Source organism: Syngnathus floridae, chromosome 1 (genome assembly GCF_059516105.1).
Source record: "Syngnathus floridae isolate MCC-2025c chromosome 1, RoL_Sflo_1.0, whole genome shotgun sequence".
Taxonomy (NCBI): Eukaryota; Metazoa; Chordata; class Actinopteri; order Syngnathiformes; family Syngnathidae; genus Syngnathus; species Syngnathus floridae.
Window position 1 is genome coordinate 21,477,034 of NC_142413.1, and position 16,226 is coordinate 21,493,259.

Sequence of the window (16,226 nt, forward strand, 5' to 3'; positions counted from 1 at the left end):
GAGGCAGTGCCTCACCTTGCCACCAGGGACGGTAAAGGGCTCAACATGGTTTCCTCAGCTGTCACCATAAGTTGTTAAAAAATGAATAGTATAATAAAACATAATATAATATCTGTCCTGTGGTCTATGCTTTTAAGGCAATTTTGGTGTGTTCCCTATATATTTGGATCATTTTCATAGTCAAAATAGCTGTATTTCTTGTTCAAATAACAACGGGAGACGAGAATCATGGAGGCTGAGGCAGTGACGGGTAGTGCCTCTCAGGGCGTGCGTGTGAGCGTGTGCACTACTCACACACTGTACTGACCGCGTGCAAACGGTGCGTGCTTGCAGTCAGCGGGAAAATACGGGCCTTGAGGCAGCCAGTACTTTTGCCTCAAAGATGGGGCGATAGTGAGCCTGCGGCTAATAGTTCACAACACGAGTAAATGGGAGAGTAAATTAAGAAGAAAAAAAGAAAAGAAAAACAACCAACAGCATTTGGTGCTAACGCGTTGCTATTTGGCTTTATTTTCCCTGAAAATGGAGGATATAATCTCGAAGATAAGAAATTTTTCAAAACTTGACTTTCAGTTAAAGCAAGAAATCATAAGTAAGGGAAGACCAACGCCAGATTTGCGAGGATTAATTCAAACTACGGGCCTCCCGGGACGGACTACAACACGTTCGTTTCAAAAGGATTGGTACTCTAAAAAAGACTTCATTTACAAGTAAAGGTAAGAATATTGAACTGTACTTAAATGTACAGTGATGTGTTTAAAATGTTATTAAATTTAATCAAGAATGGGATAACAACCATGTATGCTTGTAAATCGGACTTGTGAGTCATACAGTACGTTTGTAAATCTGACTCTGAGTCAGTGTCTCACCAACCCCAACCCTCACCGCACGTCACTGCTCCAAAATCAGAAGTGAACCCAAAATGCATATTTTTGGAATGTGGGAGGAATCTGCAATAGGTTGCATGCTATCTTAGCGAAATGTATGTATGCAAATCTGTTTAACATATTCTATTGTTTGTCTCAGGATTCCTGCTGAATCAGCCTGTGGAGGTCAGGCGTAAATACTACAGGACTGACTCTGTACGGCTGGACAACATCCCACCTTGGACTCACGCTGGAGGTCCGACACCTAACACCACCGTTTTTTAATTTTTTTTTGTACATTACATTTACTCTTATATTGTTGATGTAATTTTCCAGTGACATACTTGATCCTTACTGTCTTTTTATCAGGTTTTCCTGAAGTGAGTCACTATCCAAGGAATCAAAAACTTGATGGGAAAATCTCGGTCTACAGTGGCAATATCACAGTGTTGGAGGTAGATGCCATTGTTAATGCAGGTATGTGACACTGTAAATAGTGCTCCTATCTAACTGAATCGGTATACAAATGTCTTTTAAATTTGACATATTCCAAGTGTTGTCAACAATTCTGCCAAATTTGAATGAATAAAAAAATGTGACGTATTATCTAACAAATGAGGCTTTAAAATGATGAAAATGGAGCTATTGTAATGTTTGTGCATTTCATGCGCGATACCACGCTTTGCTGAAAAATGGATGCTACTTTGCCCAGCAACTCATGCACACGCATCGCTACATGTTGGAGTGGCCAAACTACATATAGCCACTTGAAGGCCCTCCATTTGACACTGAATAATTAAATTTGTGTGGGAATTGAAACATGATCAGCATCATTTTAGTTTGTATAATTTTGGGATATTTTTTTGTCTGGTGGAGTGCAGTGAGATTTTTTATTAATGTAATCTATCCATCTTGACCAAAGACTGCTGGGATAGGCTCCAGCATGACGGCAATTCAAGCTGTGAAACTCTGCTTGAGAGTAACCATTAGATGGCAGTGATAGCCCACACATGATCCTTTCACCTTCTCCATGAGGCTGTCGGTGCATTTGGGAGAAATGTAATCTGTGTCTTGGCACAGGAGAGTGTCAAGGGAGGGGAAAGGCGGGCCAGCATGCCTAAATGATGCTTGATGATGAGACTGTAGCAGAAAATGATAGATCTCCATTTGGCAGCTGACTGTCAGCAGGTGCCAACATCTAAGTGAACGTGTGGACCATTCACGCTCATTTGCGGCATCACCGCTGTGTGTTTAGGCAAACATTAAAAGTTCACACAAACAGAGAGGATTATGTGCTTGTATACAGTATGTGATGGTAATTTGTGTCCGTGATGACAAATTTTGTGTGTTTGCGCTTGTTTTATAAGAGCTTTTACAGCACGGCCAATGGTATGAGCGCCAGTAAAGTGTCGTTCAGATGAGATGATGGGGCAAGGTGAGGTGGGGTGTTCAAAACATTTAGCGAGAGGGAACATGTCTTTCAGACAAAAAGCAAGATAGGAGACTGGAAGAGGGAAGAGAATAAGATAAAATAAAAAAAAAAAGTGAGGCAGAGCAGGCTAGTATTTAAATCCCCGACAGCATCTCCATGGCAACAGGCAGGTACAGGGGCGCCCTCAAAGGGGTTTTTGGGCTGCGGCGTCCGACCATCCTTTCTTCTGTCTGACGGATTTGCTGTCCCGCTGACATTCTCAGCGGTCTTTTGTTGACTAAGAGGCCGACCTTTTCGCGTGCTGACTAACTGATGGACTGAGAGGCTTTGAGCGAGGTCGCTTCGACGCGTGACGTTCAAATGAGACAGTGGGTAGACAGTTAAGGACAAGAGAGCAATTATAAAAAGGGTGACTTATTTGTCCCAAATAAATAAGAACCATCAAACTTATTCTCCTGTGGCAGAGCTGCCGGGCTAGCAGGAGTGTCGGGAAGCAGTTTAACTAGCGGTTGACATGCGGCTTGGACTGTAGCTGATTTTGTGGCTGCATCACTTAGCCTACGGCAGGCAGCAAACATTCACTTGAAGCCAACTGTGGCCAATTATACGCCATACTAGCTGTCTGGTAGACCAATATAAGGTGGGGGTGAGTTCTTCATGGCCAGAGGCCACACAGAAACACTCCCAAATGTGCAGTGGTGAGTATGCAATAAATGAAGGCAGAGGACACTTGCCCTAATATATATTTTATATTTAATATAGAGAAGTGAGTCAAATTAATGTGGATATAAACCAGTCTAACATCCTCAGATTGCTGGGAGTGTTTTTCTGAGTGTGTGCCTATGACATTCTCCATGGATTTCTGTCGCCTATTCTATTGACAGAAATAGGCACCCCAGGTATGACCAGGTACTCTTTGGAGGTGAAAAATTGCCTTAATACAAAAGAAAAAAACAATAATAATTTACGTCAGTCGAGAGGCTTTTTTTTATGATTATTATTATGATTTACACATACAGTATATATATTTATGTGGTTATATGAAGTCTGCATGTTTACATGGCATTGTTTGATGAAACATGAAAAGTTGAAGTGATCCAGCCACAGACTTGTTTGCATGATTGTTGTAACCGGACATATTTGTTAGTCACACTTGTTTGGTCGAATTTTGTCAAAGTGTTTAACACGTTCAGAATTGTAATTGAAGTCGCTACATAAGTTGTCTTTCATGAAAAGAATTGCATATTAATCGCAATTTCAGTATGTGGAAATATTTTATTTTGCTTTTCCCCAAATTGTTCAGCACTACTGAACACACTTTCCAAGTTTTTTTCTTTCTTTCAAATAGCAAAATCATGCAAGTGTCACTTTCTTGGGAGCTATAGGCTGAATTTACAGCAAAAAAACAACAAAAAGGGCGGCTCGGTGGGGCACTGGGTAGCACGTCCGCTTCACAGTTAGGAGGGTGTGGGTTCGATTCCACCTCCAGCCCTCCCTGTGTGGAGTTTGCATGTTCTCCCCGGGCCCACGTGGGTTTTCTCCGGGCACTCCGGTTTCCTCCCACATCCCAAAAACAGGCTTGGTAGGCCGATTGAGCACTCCAAAATGTCCCTAGGTGTGAGTGCGAGTGTGAATGGTTGTTTGTCTCTGTGTTCCCTGCGATTGGCTGGCAACCGGTTCAGGGTGTCCCCCGCCTACTGCCCGATGATGGCTGGGATAGGCTCCATCACGCCCGCGACCCCCGTGGGGACTAAGCGGTACAGAAAATGGATGGATGGATGGAAACAAACAAGAAGCCAATGAAGTTTGAGAGAAAGCACAAATGAATGTTCCACGTAATGTTAATTTGGAAATCCGAGATAAATCTGTCCAAAAATATGTAAACCAATTTTTGTTAGTAAACTGAGGTGCCTAAAAATTATTCAATTTAAAAAAACAAAAATAGCTTTTTCCACTTTCTGCTCTGTTTCAAGGTCTGATTTAATACAAAGAAGATATTATGTTAATGATACTCAAACAAGTGTTTCAGAAATGTTCATCTTACTACAGTATTTTAGCGCACCTGCTGGATTTGAATAATCACACCATAGAAAACTGAGTAAAAATAAATATTTTTACTTGTATAAGTAAAAATTGTCATTTTCAATTTTCCTCATGGCTGAGTGACAACATTCAAAGATTTTTGCGTTTGAAACGCCACTGCAACGTACACACCAATAAATGCACATTTACGACGTTTGTCAGCACGCCCGCGGGGGCGTTGCAGAAATGTGGGCGGGTGCTGCATGTCGTTTATGTCGCTTTCAATGGAGATTGGATTTACAGTAATTCCCCACTCCGCCTCGTTCTCCTCCTCCCGGCCCGCCCCCTCCCTCGTTGCTTCTACATTTTAACTGCCCCTGGCTTCTGCCCACGCCTATAAAACATGACAAACATAAAAACCCACAAGCACTTAAGAGCTGTCCTGGCTTGGAGGTGGGGACGGGGAGGTACGATACAAAGGGGGAGGAGACGTCAGGCAAGAACATCCTCCTCTTTACACCCCTCAATCACTTGGTCCAGAGAAGGAAGGAAAGATGGAGGGGAGGATATATTGTCTTTGATGGGCTGGCTGATTAAGATGGATTGCACAATGAAACGTCGATGAAGTGCTGAGTTCTCAGGGATTGTGTACATGAATGAATGCGTGTCAATGTGCGGCTGTCTATGTGTGTAGGAGGCCACGGCAGCGAAAAACCCTTCTTTAAATTGATTCACGCAAATTTGCTCCGCGGTAATAAGCTGTATTTTCAATTTGCAAAAGTTTGATTCCTTAATTGCACTCCAGCACTTACTCCTTCCAGTTCCCAGCGCGGTGTTTAATGTATATTTGTGTTTGACGTTAAATGCCGTTTATTGTGGCCCGAGCACCATTTGCATAGGATTAAACTTTAATAATGGAAAAAGATTTAAAAACTAAACAGTTAGCTCTGCTCTCTATTTTTCATATAAAGCCCTCTTTTGCAGTAGCACTCTTAGTGCTTGTGAATAAATGCTACGGCAAAGTCTGATAAATCTTTCAGGCTGGACTATTAAAATAAGAAAAATTTGTCTCTAAAATTAAGCCCTGCACTATCTAGTGATAAAGAATATATCTTTAGAGCTGCTGCAGTGCTTCATCTTCATCATTTGCGTCACAATATGTGCTGGCACATGAGATCTTGCGCATGAGTAATGACACATTTGCGTCTAACTTTGTGCACATCCGCACATGCTTTTGCTGAATGCGTGATACGGTTGAACATGACGATTGTGTGCAGGTACCATGTTGCACGTGTGTGTATGGGATATGCTCCATCTAGCTTTTCTCTGCAGGTAGCAGATAAAGCTGTTGGCCGCTGTTGGAAACCAATTCAACCTGGCAACAGCTGAGAGATACAAGATTAGGCTCGCTAGTCCCCCCCCTCTCCTTTTTTGGGGCCGCAGGTGCCAGACAGGATGAGAGCGACGGCGACTGTCAGTGTGTGTGCTTGCACTCAACGCTAACGTCCTTGCTGATAAGAAGTCGGGAGCGCAAGTCTAGATGGGAGGACGAGGCGGGTCAATGATTGCACTAAACGCACAGTGCCACTGGTACCTTCAGCAATCATGTAAAAGCGTGTCATTTAATGCAACATGGTTGGCTAGAAGGACATGTCAGAAATTTGCCACTCTCCATCAAAGCTATGAATGAGTGGGTGTATGTGCATGTCAGAAAAGGTGACTGACAGGAAAAATGTGTAGGAAGCTGTGGCAAAGCATGAAACAAGCAAAAAAAAAGTAAATATATAGTAGTTATATGGAAATGATTGATGTGCCTTAAAAAACAAACTAAAATATTGTAAATAGTAACAAAGGAAAGGCCTTGAATAAAGAGATGTTGCGTTCTTTCTTGATAAACTACATTAGCAAAAATATTTCCACTACAATAGTTTTACTATCACTTTTCTTGTCAGTTTTCAGTTCTCAGTTTTCTCACAAGATTGTTTGTCGATGCTGAACTTTTTTCTCTTCTTCTACCTTTCTTTTTCCACCACTTACACGCCCACAATGCACAAAGCACAGAGTGAACGATTGCTTGCTCTTGTACTGCATTGGGTTGTTCTGGTGTACCTACTGTAGGCGAGTATATGAGTTCCTCATGTTAAAATCCAAAGTATGACCCGTATGAAACCCACATTGGATAAAATGTCACATTTTCAGTCAAGTTGCAATGATTAAAAGGCTTTTACTGTGTGTACGAGGGCATCTGCTTTAAGTAAGAAAGTCAGTAAGTGATTTCATCAAAGTGTTGTTTTTATCATTTCACCAGAGGTGTTCTCTATTTCAGGCAGGTACGCCTACGCCGTGGCGCAAGAGTGAGCGATAGATATTGTAATCAAAGCTGTTGTAAAGTGAGTGGGGGCTGAAATAAATACCATGTTTAAAAATAAAACGTGTGCTTTGAAAAACATAACGCACCCGGACTTGAGCATTATTGTCAGGCTCCAGGAAACAACACCAACCGCAGTTGATTATTCGAATGTTTAATTGATTTCTCTTGATTACGAGCGCTCCTGGCCATTTTGTACCTTTTTGATTAAAATTTGCTTGATGAGGGTTATCAGGTGTCTTTAGTAGAGCTACTACAATTAGCATTTATTTAGCAGTAATGTTATATTTTTAATCCACAGCAACCAAATTTTTTAAATTACTCCAAAAACGGTTTAATTCGGAGTGAGGGAGCAAATGTCTTTTCGTGTTGACCCTGTTCGTACGTGTCTATGTCGTTGTTATTTAACAAATTGTGGTTTCAAAACAAAAGTGAACGCCAGTTGCACAGTGCAAGCTTCAGCCAAGACAAGGTTCAATTCACATCAAGATGATCACATTGTGAATTTCTTGTGGGATAAATACTGAATTCAAAAGTGATGAAAATATTTCTCAAACTGTATACCATCAAAGGTAATGGAAATTTATCATCAAACTATATTTGTTATACTCTGAGAAATTTAATTTGGTTAAAAATGTACTGGGCATATAATCAGGTAAAAAAGAAATGATGATTTGTATTCTCCCGACTGGCTTCTGTTTGCATGATCCTGCAAAAATATAAACAACAGAACAAAACAAAAACAAAAATAATGAAAACATTTCGTTCCACTGAAGAAATTATCCAGGGCTAGGGTGCTTGTTGTAAAGTGCTGTAGAAGGATTCATGCTGTTTTCACCCTTATAATTTGCTACTCTAAATGAACAAGCGGACTCATGTCAAGTGGTCTCGGTCTACTTAGTTACTCTACCACGTCTGTTTTCACCAATTGTGGTGGTTGTTTGCCAACAAGGCTGGCCTTCTCTGCTGCTCTTAACACAATCAAAAGCACTGACCTATATTTGCAAAAAGAATTCCTCCAATTTGTTTCATCAATTGTTTTGATTTATTCCCAACAAGCTATATGTATGCCTCTGCCTCTGGGCTGCCATTTCCAGGGCCTCCAGAATCAGTCATGCTATGTAAACTACATTCGCAATGGGACTGTTTCTTCAACCAATCTGATTTCAGATTCATCCTCACAGGGTCAGCCAAGGCAAAACATCTGGCCCTCAATTCAGTCTGCATCTTTCTGCCCGCTGAGTGGCCAGTTAAAGCAAAACTTGGTACAAAAAAACTTAGACTAGTAAAACACCTCTTTAGCGATTTGCACACGTATTAGTATTTATGGAGCGTAAGAAGACCAAAAGACACTAAGTATTGAGTAATTATATACATGTGTGTATATAATATGTGTGTGTGTGTGTGTGTGTGTGTGTGTATATATATAATATTTGAGTCTTTCTCAAGGTTGTGTTTTATCCTCAAACCACTTTGACATCAAATCACTTATCTGAGCCTCTAATCTGGAGGGGCATTTTCTGATCCATCGGACTTAACTGCTAGTAGGTCTGAGTAGATGATGGAAAACCCAGAGGAGAGACTCTCCGTGTGGCTGCGGTCCCAACGGGGCGCTCAGCGTGCGCTCCCACTGCTTCTCTGCGCTGCACTTACAATACATCTACCCTAGAGCGCTTGTCAGCTCCTCTTAAGACAGGCTCATATTACAAGATGCAACTTGTCACACCAAGTTTTGCTACTCCAGACAAACATTTTACATGCCGAGCTCTAAAAAAAAAAAAAGAATACTTTATTTATTGATGCATGTGTTGCTTGATGTGTTGGGATGAAACAAAAACCTTTTCTCCACTTATTGATTCAAAGCAATTAAAAGTTGTGATGTTGTTCCTTCAAAGTGAATTTTTTAACCATAATGGGCTTCATTAATTCCTTTAGAAAATCAGCTTTCTAACCTTGCAATGTAAATGATAGCAGGAGAATACAGCTTTGTACGAGATTCCTACTGATATGAACTATATAACTATACAGTCATAGTGTTGCAATTAGTCACTGAATGCATCGTCCACTAGAACATATCAATGCCCCTCAGTATTTCCACTGTTCTGTCATTCAGCTGTTTATACATGAGCACTTGGGGTTGGAAACTGGTGTTGCTCTGAGAGAGAGGGAAAGCGGCAGACAGGGAGAGAGAGAGAGACAGGGGGGTGAATCCATCAGAGTCAGGTAGATTATATCAGATTGTGATCAGCGATGAAAACCAGAGAAGCATTTATATCACAGCAGTGTCAATTGTAAAAGTTCTTGGATGAGATGACATTTCATCAGATATTTGTCTGGATGGGTTAGCTCATTTTCATTTGGCTTGTCACTTTTTCGAAAATAGGTGGAAAAAGACTTTCCTTAGCTTTCGATGCGCTATTTTCATTAGTGCTTAATCTCCCATCAATTGTTCACGGTTTGAAATGTCAGAAAACGTGATGAATGAAATATGGAGGGGGGGGAAGCCCCTCCCCTCAAGGGAAAGGTTGAGTTTAAAAAGTTTTATCAATTGAAACAAGGCAGGACATCTGTGCAGGTAATGTGATCCAAAACAGACCAACGGTTCTATTGAGGGGGCCTTCAAAACAGAGCTGGGCAGCGTGCCGAGATATTAACACAACAAACAAGCTGGCAAGGAATACTGCACAAAAGGGACTTTTAGAGGGTAGGCACATGATGCCATTGCGGTTACACTATGATTACACCTACTGAGCTGCAGCATTAGAGGGCAGATTGAACGCAACGAACACGTCTAAATTTGAAAAGAGATTTTGCACACTTGGCAGCTGTAGAGGCAACAGACAGCATCCAATGTAACATTTAATGTTACCCTGGGCAACAGGGAACGCTGTGAATAGTAACTGCAATGGTTCCTAAACACATTCTGTTTACATTGAAACAAATGATAAAATTACCCTGGATTTATGAGCCGGCATCTGATTTGCTTCAGTGGACACACAACATAGTACTTACTTGTTCACAGTTTTGTGTTTACAATAAAGATATAATCATAGTGCCATAAATTCCATCGCTTGACAATTTACAGACTTTAAGGTTAATTAGAAATTCGCACATTACACATACATTACTCCCTGATTGTATTTGCATCATCTTGTAAATTGAAATGCAAATATTCCGTATAATATACATCACATTTGTCTACGGCCCTAATTTTCATTCCAAATCTATGAAAAAAAAAAAAGTTATTTTTCTATAGCTGGCAAGTCAAGGCACACAGAGCAGCTCTAAGAATAAACATACTAATCCCAGAATATTAAAATGCAAAGCCCTCATTGGTCTCTATAATTTTCTCAAAAAGAATACATTTTTCAAATGTTATATTGATTGATGGAATCACAGTAAAATTCAGTTTATACAGGATAGTAGCCTGTCACAGTGGAGTGGACATGCTATGTGTTGGCCTCCCAAGACACTTGAGAAGTGCTCTGGCTTAATGAGCCTTACAATTGCAAAAATCTTAAATTAGTTTGACATTACACTTAATTACTCTTAATTAACCACTTCACGGTGATGAATATGATCACCAAAGTCTGTCACACTAAGTTGTAGTTCTCAAAAGTTGTATTTTGTAACTTGGCTGCTTTGCCCTGTCTCATCCTATTTTTAATCCACACGCTCGAATCTTTATCAGTTTACATCACAGCTCTGGAGTCACGTTGTTATGTCCACTCTGTCCTCTCGTATCTGCGTCTTTGCCGACGGCGTGCTTCTGAGAGACTGCGGTGGCTGTGTGAATTAGCCGCAGTATGACTTTAGACAGGGCTACTGCTCCACTTTTTCCAGTCCAGATCTGTCCGAGTTAATCACGCCGCCACTGTCAGAAACATGACTTTACTGGTCATTTGGGCGACGGCGTTAATGTCCTCAGTGTACTGAAAATTTGGAGCTTTCAAGGTTCACTGCCTTGAGTTTGTGTGGGATGCTCCACTGCCGTCTGTGTCAGGGAAGATGGATGAAAAATCACAACGCTTCATGCTGTTTTGCACATCTCCAGAGTTTTGCCCGCCATAGTATCAACCCCCCACCTCCACCCACGCTTCCATTTCGACATCATCATAGACAAACGGGCTTGGGTTTACAGCTTGAGACAGATTTACACCCTGACATTGAGAGGTTAACGTAGTATACCCTTGCAAAGTTAATCCCTAATGTTGTCCGTGTCAGTAAATAAGTGCAAAAAGAAAAGCCAAACTGTTGGAGTTTGCAAAAAAAGCTCATTCTTGCTAATTATTTTTCTCCCACCCCTCCGTTGTTAAGAGCTTTTCCACCCCTCCAATCAATCGGCACTTTAGCAAGCAGGAAGGGAAAAAGAATGCGCTAGCCTCATTAGCCTGATTGCGCCGATACGGGAGATGGAAAGAGATGGAGTGAATCGGCGAGTAAAGGAGAAAAGGAGTCTGCTCTTAGCCCATCAGAGCCACTGTCATGGAGTGAAAACGGGCGTGTTCCTTTGTTGTTTTCCCCCAGTTGTGACTCATGTTAATGAAGTGAGGCCTTTAAAGGGAAACCGTCTCTAAACTGTATATGTTTAATTTGTTTACCTACGGCTGTTACTGTGTGCGCTTGAGCCGTGTTGCGGCTTATGTGCGCACCCTCCGAACTGTCACAACAAATCGGAGTAATAGAGGCAGCGGACACGTTGCCTGGGTAATACGTGAACTGAGAGCAAGTTTCCCTTGTGATTGCATGTTGAACCACAAAAGAACCTGCATTGTGGATCTGAGAGATAAACTTGTTGAATAGTTTGCATGGCACACTATGGAATTCTTTTTTGAGGAATAATGCTTGAAGCAAATGCAATTATTACACATTCAAAATCAAGTCTTGTAATAATAATAGTAATGAGAATAATACATTTGATTTATAATGCACTTTTCATTCATTATCATTTCAAAGTGCTACAGGCACACGGTTAAAATATTTTTTTTGTTTAACTTATTTTTCCCTTAAAAAGTCAATAAATAATTCAAATACACTATAGAAATACTATACAAATTTTTTCTTCAATTCCCAAACTCTCCCTATAGATTTTTTTTTCTTCAATTCCCAAACTCTCCCTATAATTGTGAATTTAAGTGATTTTGAAACCAAATGAAAAAAGACAACATACCATAATTTGGCCCTTTTTTAATAGGCGAATTACTACAAATTGCCACTTTATTTCCTGAAAGTACTCACTAATACAGATCTAAATACAGTGTGCCTTCTGGTTGCAGTCAAATCTAATGTCATCCCAACCTCAGATGAAAAATCCACTAATAAATGCTGCTTGCTACTGGACTGAATGTCAAGCACGTCAAGTATTATTTGGCTTTGAGCATGCTCAATTCAATGTGACCTAGGTTTTTGATATTGTCCTCTGAGGATATCTGGCAGTGTGACAGTAATGTGCACGTTGTAAAGCAGCCAAACTGTCAAACTTGCGTCTCATTTCTTGACTCGCTTAATGTACTCCCCGGATGACTAATGATTTTATATTTCCTGCTCTTTGTATCAATAATAGTGAGCTGCCTGTCTGTCTTTGCAAAATATTGGTTCCACTGACAGCCCGATAATCAGTTTAGCATAAAAATGCCGCCTGCGTCTTCAAAGTATTTGGCGGCTACAGTTCAGTTGTTTAAAAATATGGATGAATTAAGAGAACAATTTAAATAATACTTATTTTTTTTGTCTTTATTATAAAGTGATGCATTTAATATCCATCCATCCATTTTCCGTACCGCTTTATCCCCACGGGGGTCGCGGGCGTGCTGGAGTCTATCCCAGCTGTCATTGGGCAGTAGGCAGGGGACACCCTGAACTGGTTGCCACCCAATCGCAGGTCACACTGAGATGAACAATCATGCTAAAACATGAATGGAAATTACAAGGGTTTATCCTCATTATTTCAGTAATGCACCCTAATGCATGGTGACAATAAGCCTGTCTCTTGGGTTATCCTAACATGTTGAACAAAGTGACATGCGAGTGTGAGTAGAGCCTTCAAAGGCTTCAAACCAACCCCGAGGCCCAGCTTCCTCTTCCCCACTGCCAGTAGATCATTGTCATTGTCTGATCACGTCCTTATCGCAGACAAAACCGTCACACACACACCTCTGCGGCAGGCGTACAGGAAACACGACAAACACCGCACACAATTACCATCTTATAATTGCCATCTATCCGCCATTGTTGTAAAGCGGCATCTGATAGAGGCGCGCTGTGCGGCAGCGACCCAGCTGCATTATCAGGGCTTAGGAAATGACATGACTATTTATGGGAGGTATTTATCCACTTATCCTATTGTCACTATTGTCCAAAGCTAGAACGGGCAGCTCTGGTTGGTTCGAGCTCTGACAAACATGCTGATGAATCATACAGAGTGCCCGTTGGTCGATAATGAAACGCTTTCTCATCAGGATTTTCTCAAGCATTACTTTTGTTGTGTGTCCAAACTTTTTTCTCTGATCCGTTCACTCCACAGATGATTTGATAAGCATGTTGTTTTGCGGTCGTCAGTGTGTGCCTGTTTTGTACGGAGAAAGTGTTGAGTTTCAAGGCAGCCCATATTTGATTTGTTTATGGGGATTCATTAATGTGTCAAAAGCCCATTTTTTTGTGTGCAATATATGTATATTCAGTATGACAGGGCTCAGCAGCCTGTTTCCCCCCATTTGTGATAAGGAAAAGTTTTGCATAAAAAATTCTGCCTTTGCAGAGGTGCTGAATTGACTGCGGGTCGAAATGCCCGATTTAGTGCCTTTTATATCCAATTTATTTAATTTTCAAGTGATACATTTCAAACAATTTGTGTCTGCAAATACTGGGCATTGATTAGGAAACAAAATATATACGGTGGTGCCTTGGGTTTAATCAAATACTATTATAAAATCATCTTACCCCATTGAATGAATGGAAATACAATTAGATTCTTGTTTCATTTACTTGTCAATGGCTTTTTGTTGCCATGTAGTTCCACACCACTGCAAACCGTTAAAGTACTTCTCGTGTTAATCAAAACTGACCATCATTATCTTCATGAAAGCCGATTGTTTGATCCAACTCTTGTTTTGGACCTCATTAGATCTGATGTTTTGGCTGCTCAGGGTACATGGCAGCATTGTGTAGGATGCAGTTTAATGACTATCGAAGCAAGAATCCACTTAACATGCTGAATTACCTGAGTGTGAGTGGGCTCCGCCATTGTATCCCAAGGCACATGGTTAGACGACAATCCATTGAGGGATTACACTGGCACAGACAGTTGCTAAATGTGGCACAATCCATTTCAAAATTAAATTAGCCTAAATAACAGAGATGCACAGTTTTATACAGTTTGTTGTTGAGTGAATAAAAGTGATTACACTCTGTAACATGCAGTACATTTTTCATCAGTTCATATCCAGCCATTTTTATACACACATTAAATGGCTTCCATTCAACCCGTGCCGGGATGTTTTAATTCATAATGGATGGTTGGATGGATGTTTAGTAGTCCCCCGAAATACGTACATCTCTTTTAAGCACCCACACAAAGACACATCTTTGGTTTAATCTTCTCTCTTAACATGCCGTGCTGTGATTAAAGAGGATTATTTATCCCTCTCCCCAGGGCGCCGTGCTCATCAACTAAAGTGAAGGCAAAATACGTCCAGGTGTGTTGCTTGCCATTCAAACCAATGAGGGCAAGTTTTTTTAATTTTATTTATTGGGATTCAAAGGATGCCTCAATCACATTTGTTCCTGCAAGTTCGAGTCATGTCATCTATTTATCTGCGCGCAGGCATATACATTGTCGCATTGTTGTGCGGTTGCGAGGACAGTGAAAGCGCTCGGTCAGCATTTTGCAAATGTTTGTGTGTTTTTATGTATTTTTAAAGATAGTTACTCATGCATTGTTAATGTGCTTACAACCAGCAGAGATTGCATAGCTGAATGATAATGCTGCTTGCTGTCAACAAAGTTCTGGAGGTTAGCTAACACTGGGTGTTAAGCAAGTTCACAAAGTAGCAGTTCAGCGCAGTGGGAATCACTATGGCAGCTGCATATTCTGACATTTATCTTGAGTATGATTATTTAGAAGATACAAACAGTGCCATACCACGCTGAGTAATGCTGTATTATTATGAGATCTAAAAGTTTCTGCAGTACATGTATTTTCTTTTTTCTCACCTTTCCTCTTTGAAAATCTCACTCTCTAACAACTAAAGCATCAGTAGAGCTTTTTTCTCCCCCAACAACATTGTTTGTGGCAGCAATGCATGACATTGTCCAACCACAATTCCCTTATTGCTGGCACTTAAAAAGCAATTTTTTGCAGTTATTTTCCAATGATTTCGTTGTGTTTTAAGCACAATACAAATCATGAATGACTCCCCAATGAACTGACAAATAAACTGAGGTTGATAATGTCGAGAAAAAGACATGTTTATCCTTTAATTGTTTTTTCTTCACCGTCAACACATTTATCAGCATGATAACTATATTGCATCTGCTCCGTCTAATTAGATTTCTGTGTTAGTCTGTGTCAGCAGGATTATGCCAAAGTGAGCTTGCTGATTTTCATTACTTTTTCCTATAATGAAAAAGAGCTGTAAACCACAAGCCAGATCTTTCTTCTTAAAAATGATCTGTAATATGCCTGTATTATTTTTGCATTGTTGCTTTAGGATCTTTTTAATTGGTTTCTCCGTAAGTATTACTTACTGATCAATTATAGCAATAAAGAACTGATTTTATTTTATTTTTTTATTATTTGACTCGATGGTGATGCAGCATTTGCGTGCCAATGTTTATGAGTACAGTGGATCCGTCCCAGAATGTCTGACTGAAATATATAAAATCCAAAACAACTGTTCCTATAGAAAATAATGTGAATAAAATCAATCCGTTCCAGAATGTCTGACTAACAGACATAAAATCCAAAATAACCGTTCCCATTGAAGATAATGTGAATAAAATCAATCCGTTCCAGACGCCCCAAAATATTAGCAAAAATAACTTTTGACAGCATGCATTTTGTTAGGGTGATATTGACTAGGATGGTTACTACTATGAGTGGCTTTTTAAAGTTTGCGTTGTGGGCTATGCCTTGAAGTCTGCGGAATCCCTTATACTCAGGATATGTAGCGATACTCCTCCTTGACGTCAGCAGGCACCACAAGAGAAGGAAGCATCTGAATGTGGAGAGTTAAGATTTTATTCAAGAAATTGAAGATATACGCACATTTCTGCCAGCGACTCACATAAAGAAGCATCTGAATGAGAGGGGTTAAGATTTTATTCAAGAAATTGACTATGCAGTTTTACTTTCGTAATATTTTTGCTATCGTACTACATGAGCTTTTGCTAAGTGTCAGTGTTTGAGAGATGCCGCAATATGCCCTTAGTACAAGGGCTGAGTCTAGTCCAGAGTGGAGCCCTGCCGAGTTGGGCCGTAAGCCGAGCATGAGTGAAAGCTGAGAGCTGTGGAAGTAGACGTCCAAACGCAGAGCCCACC

At 40.5% G+C, this 16,226-nt stretch overlaps 2 protein-coding genes across 10 annotated transcripts in view; one reads left to right on the top strand and one right to left on the bottom strand.

Annotated features, from left to right (window-relative positions):
• The window catches only part of fermt3b (FERM domain containing kindlin 3b), a 22,915-nt gene extending 10,007 nt beyond the window's left edge, over window positions 1–12,908 (bottom strand). Inside the window, exon 1 of the mRNA XM_088386154.1 lies at window positions 12,890–12,908. The gene's annotated coding sequence lies outside the window, so the exon portion shown is untranslated. The remainder of the gene's footprint in view (window positions 1–12,889) is intronic.
• The window catches only part of macrod1 (mono-ADP ribosylhydrolase 1), a 123,591-nt gene that overhangs the window by 1,138 nt on the left and 106,227 nt on the right, over window positions 1–16,226 (top strand). For all 9 annotated transcript variants that reach the window (XR_015860682.1, XM_088386224.1, XM_088386268.1 and 6 more), the window contains exons 2-3: window positions 1,027–1,122; window positions 1,236–1,343. Coding sequence is in view for 8 of the 9 variants with exons in the window: in XM_088386224.1 (XP_088242350.1) it covers window positions 1,027–1,122; window positions 1,236–1,343 (204 nt within the window). In the remaining variant the exon portion in view is untranslated. The remainder of the gene's footprint in view (window positions 1–1,026; window positions 1,123–1,235; window positions 1,344–16,226) is intronic.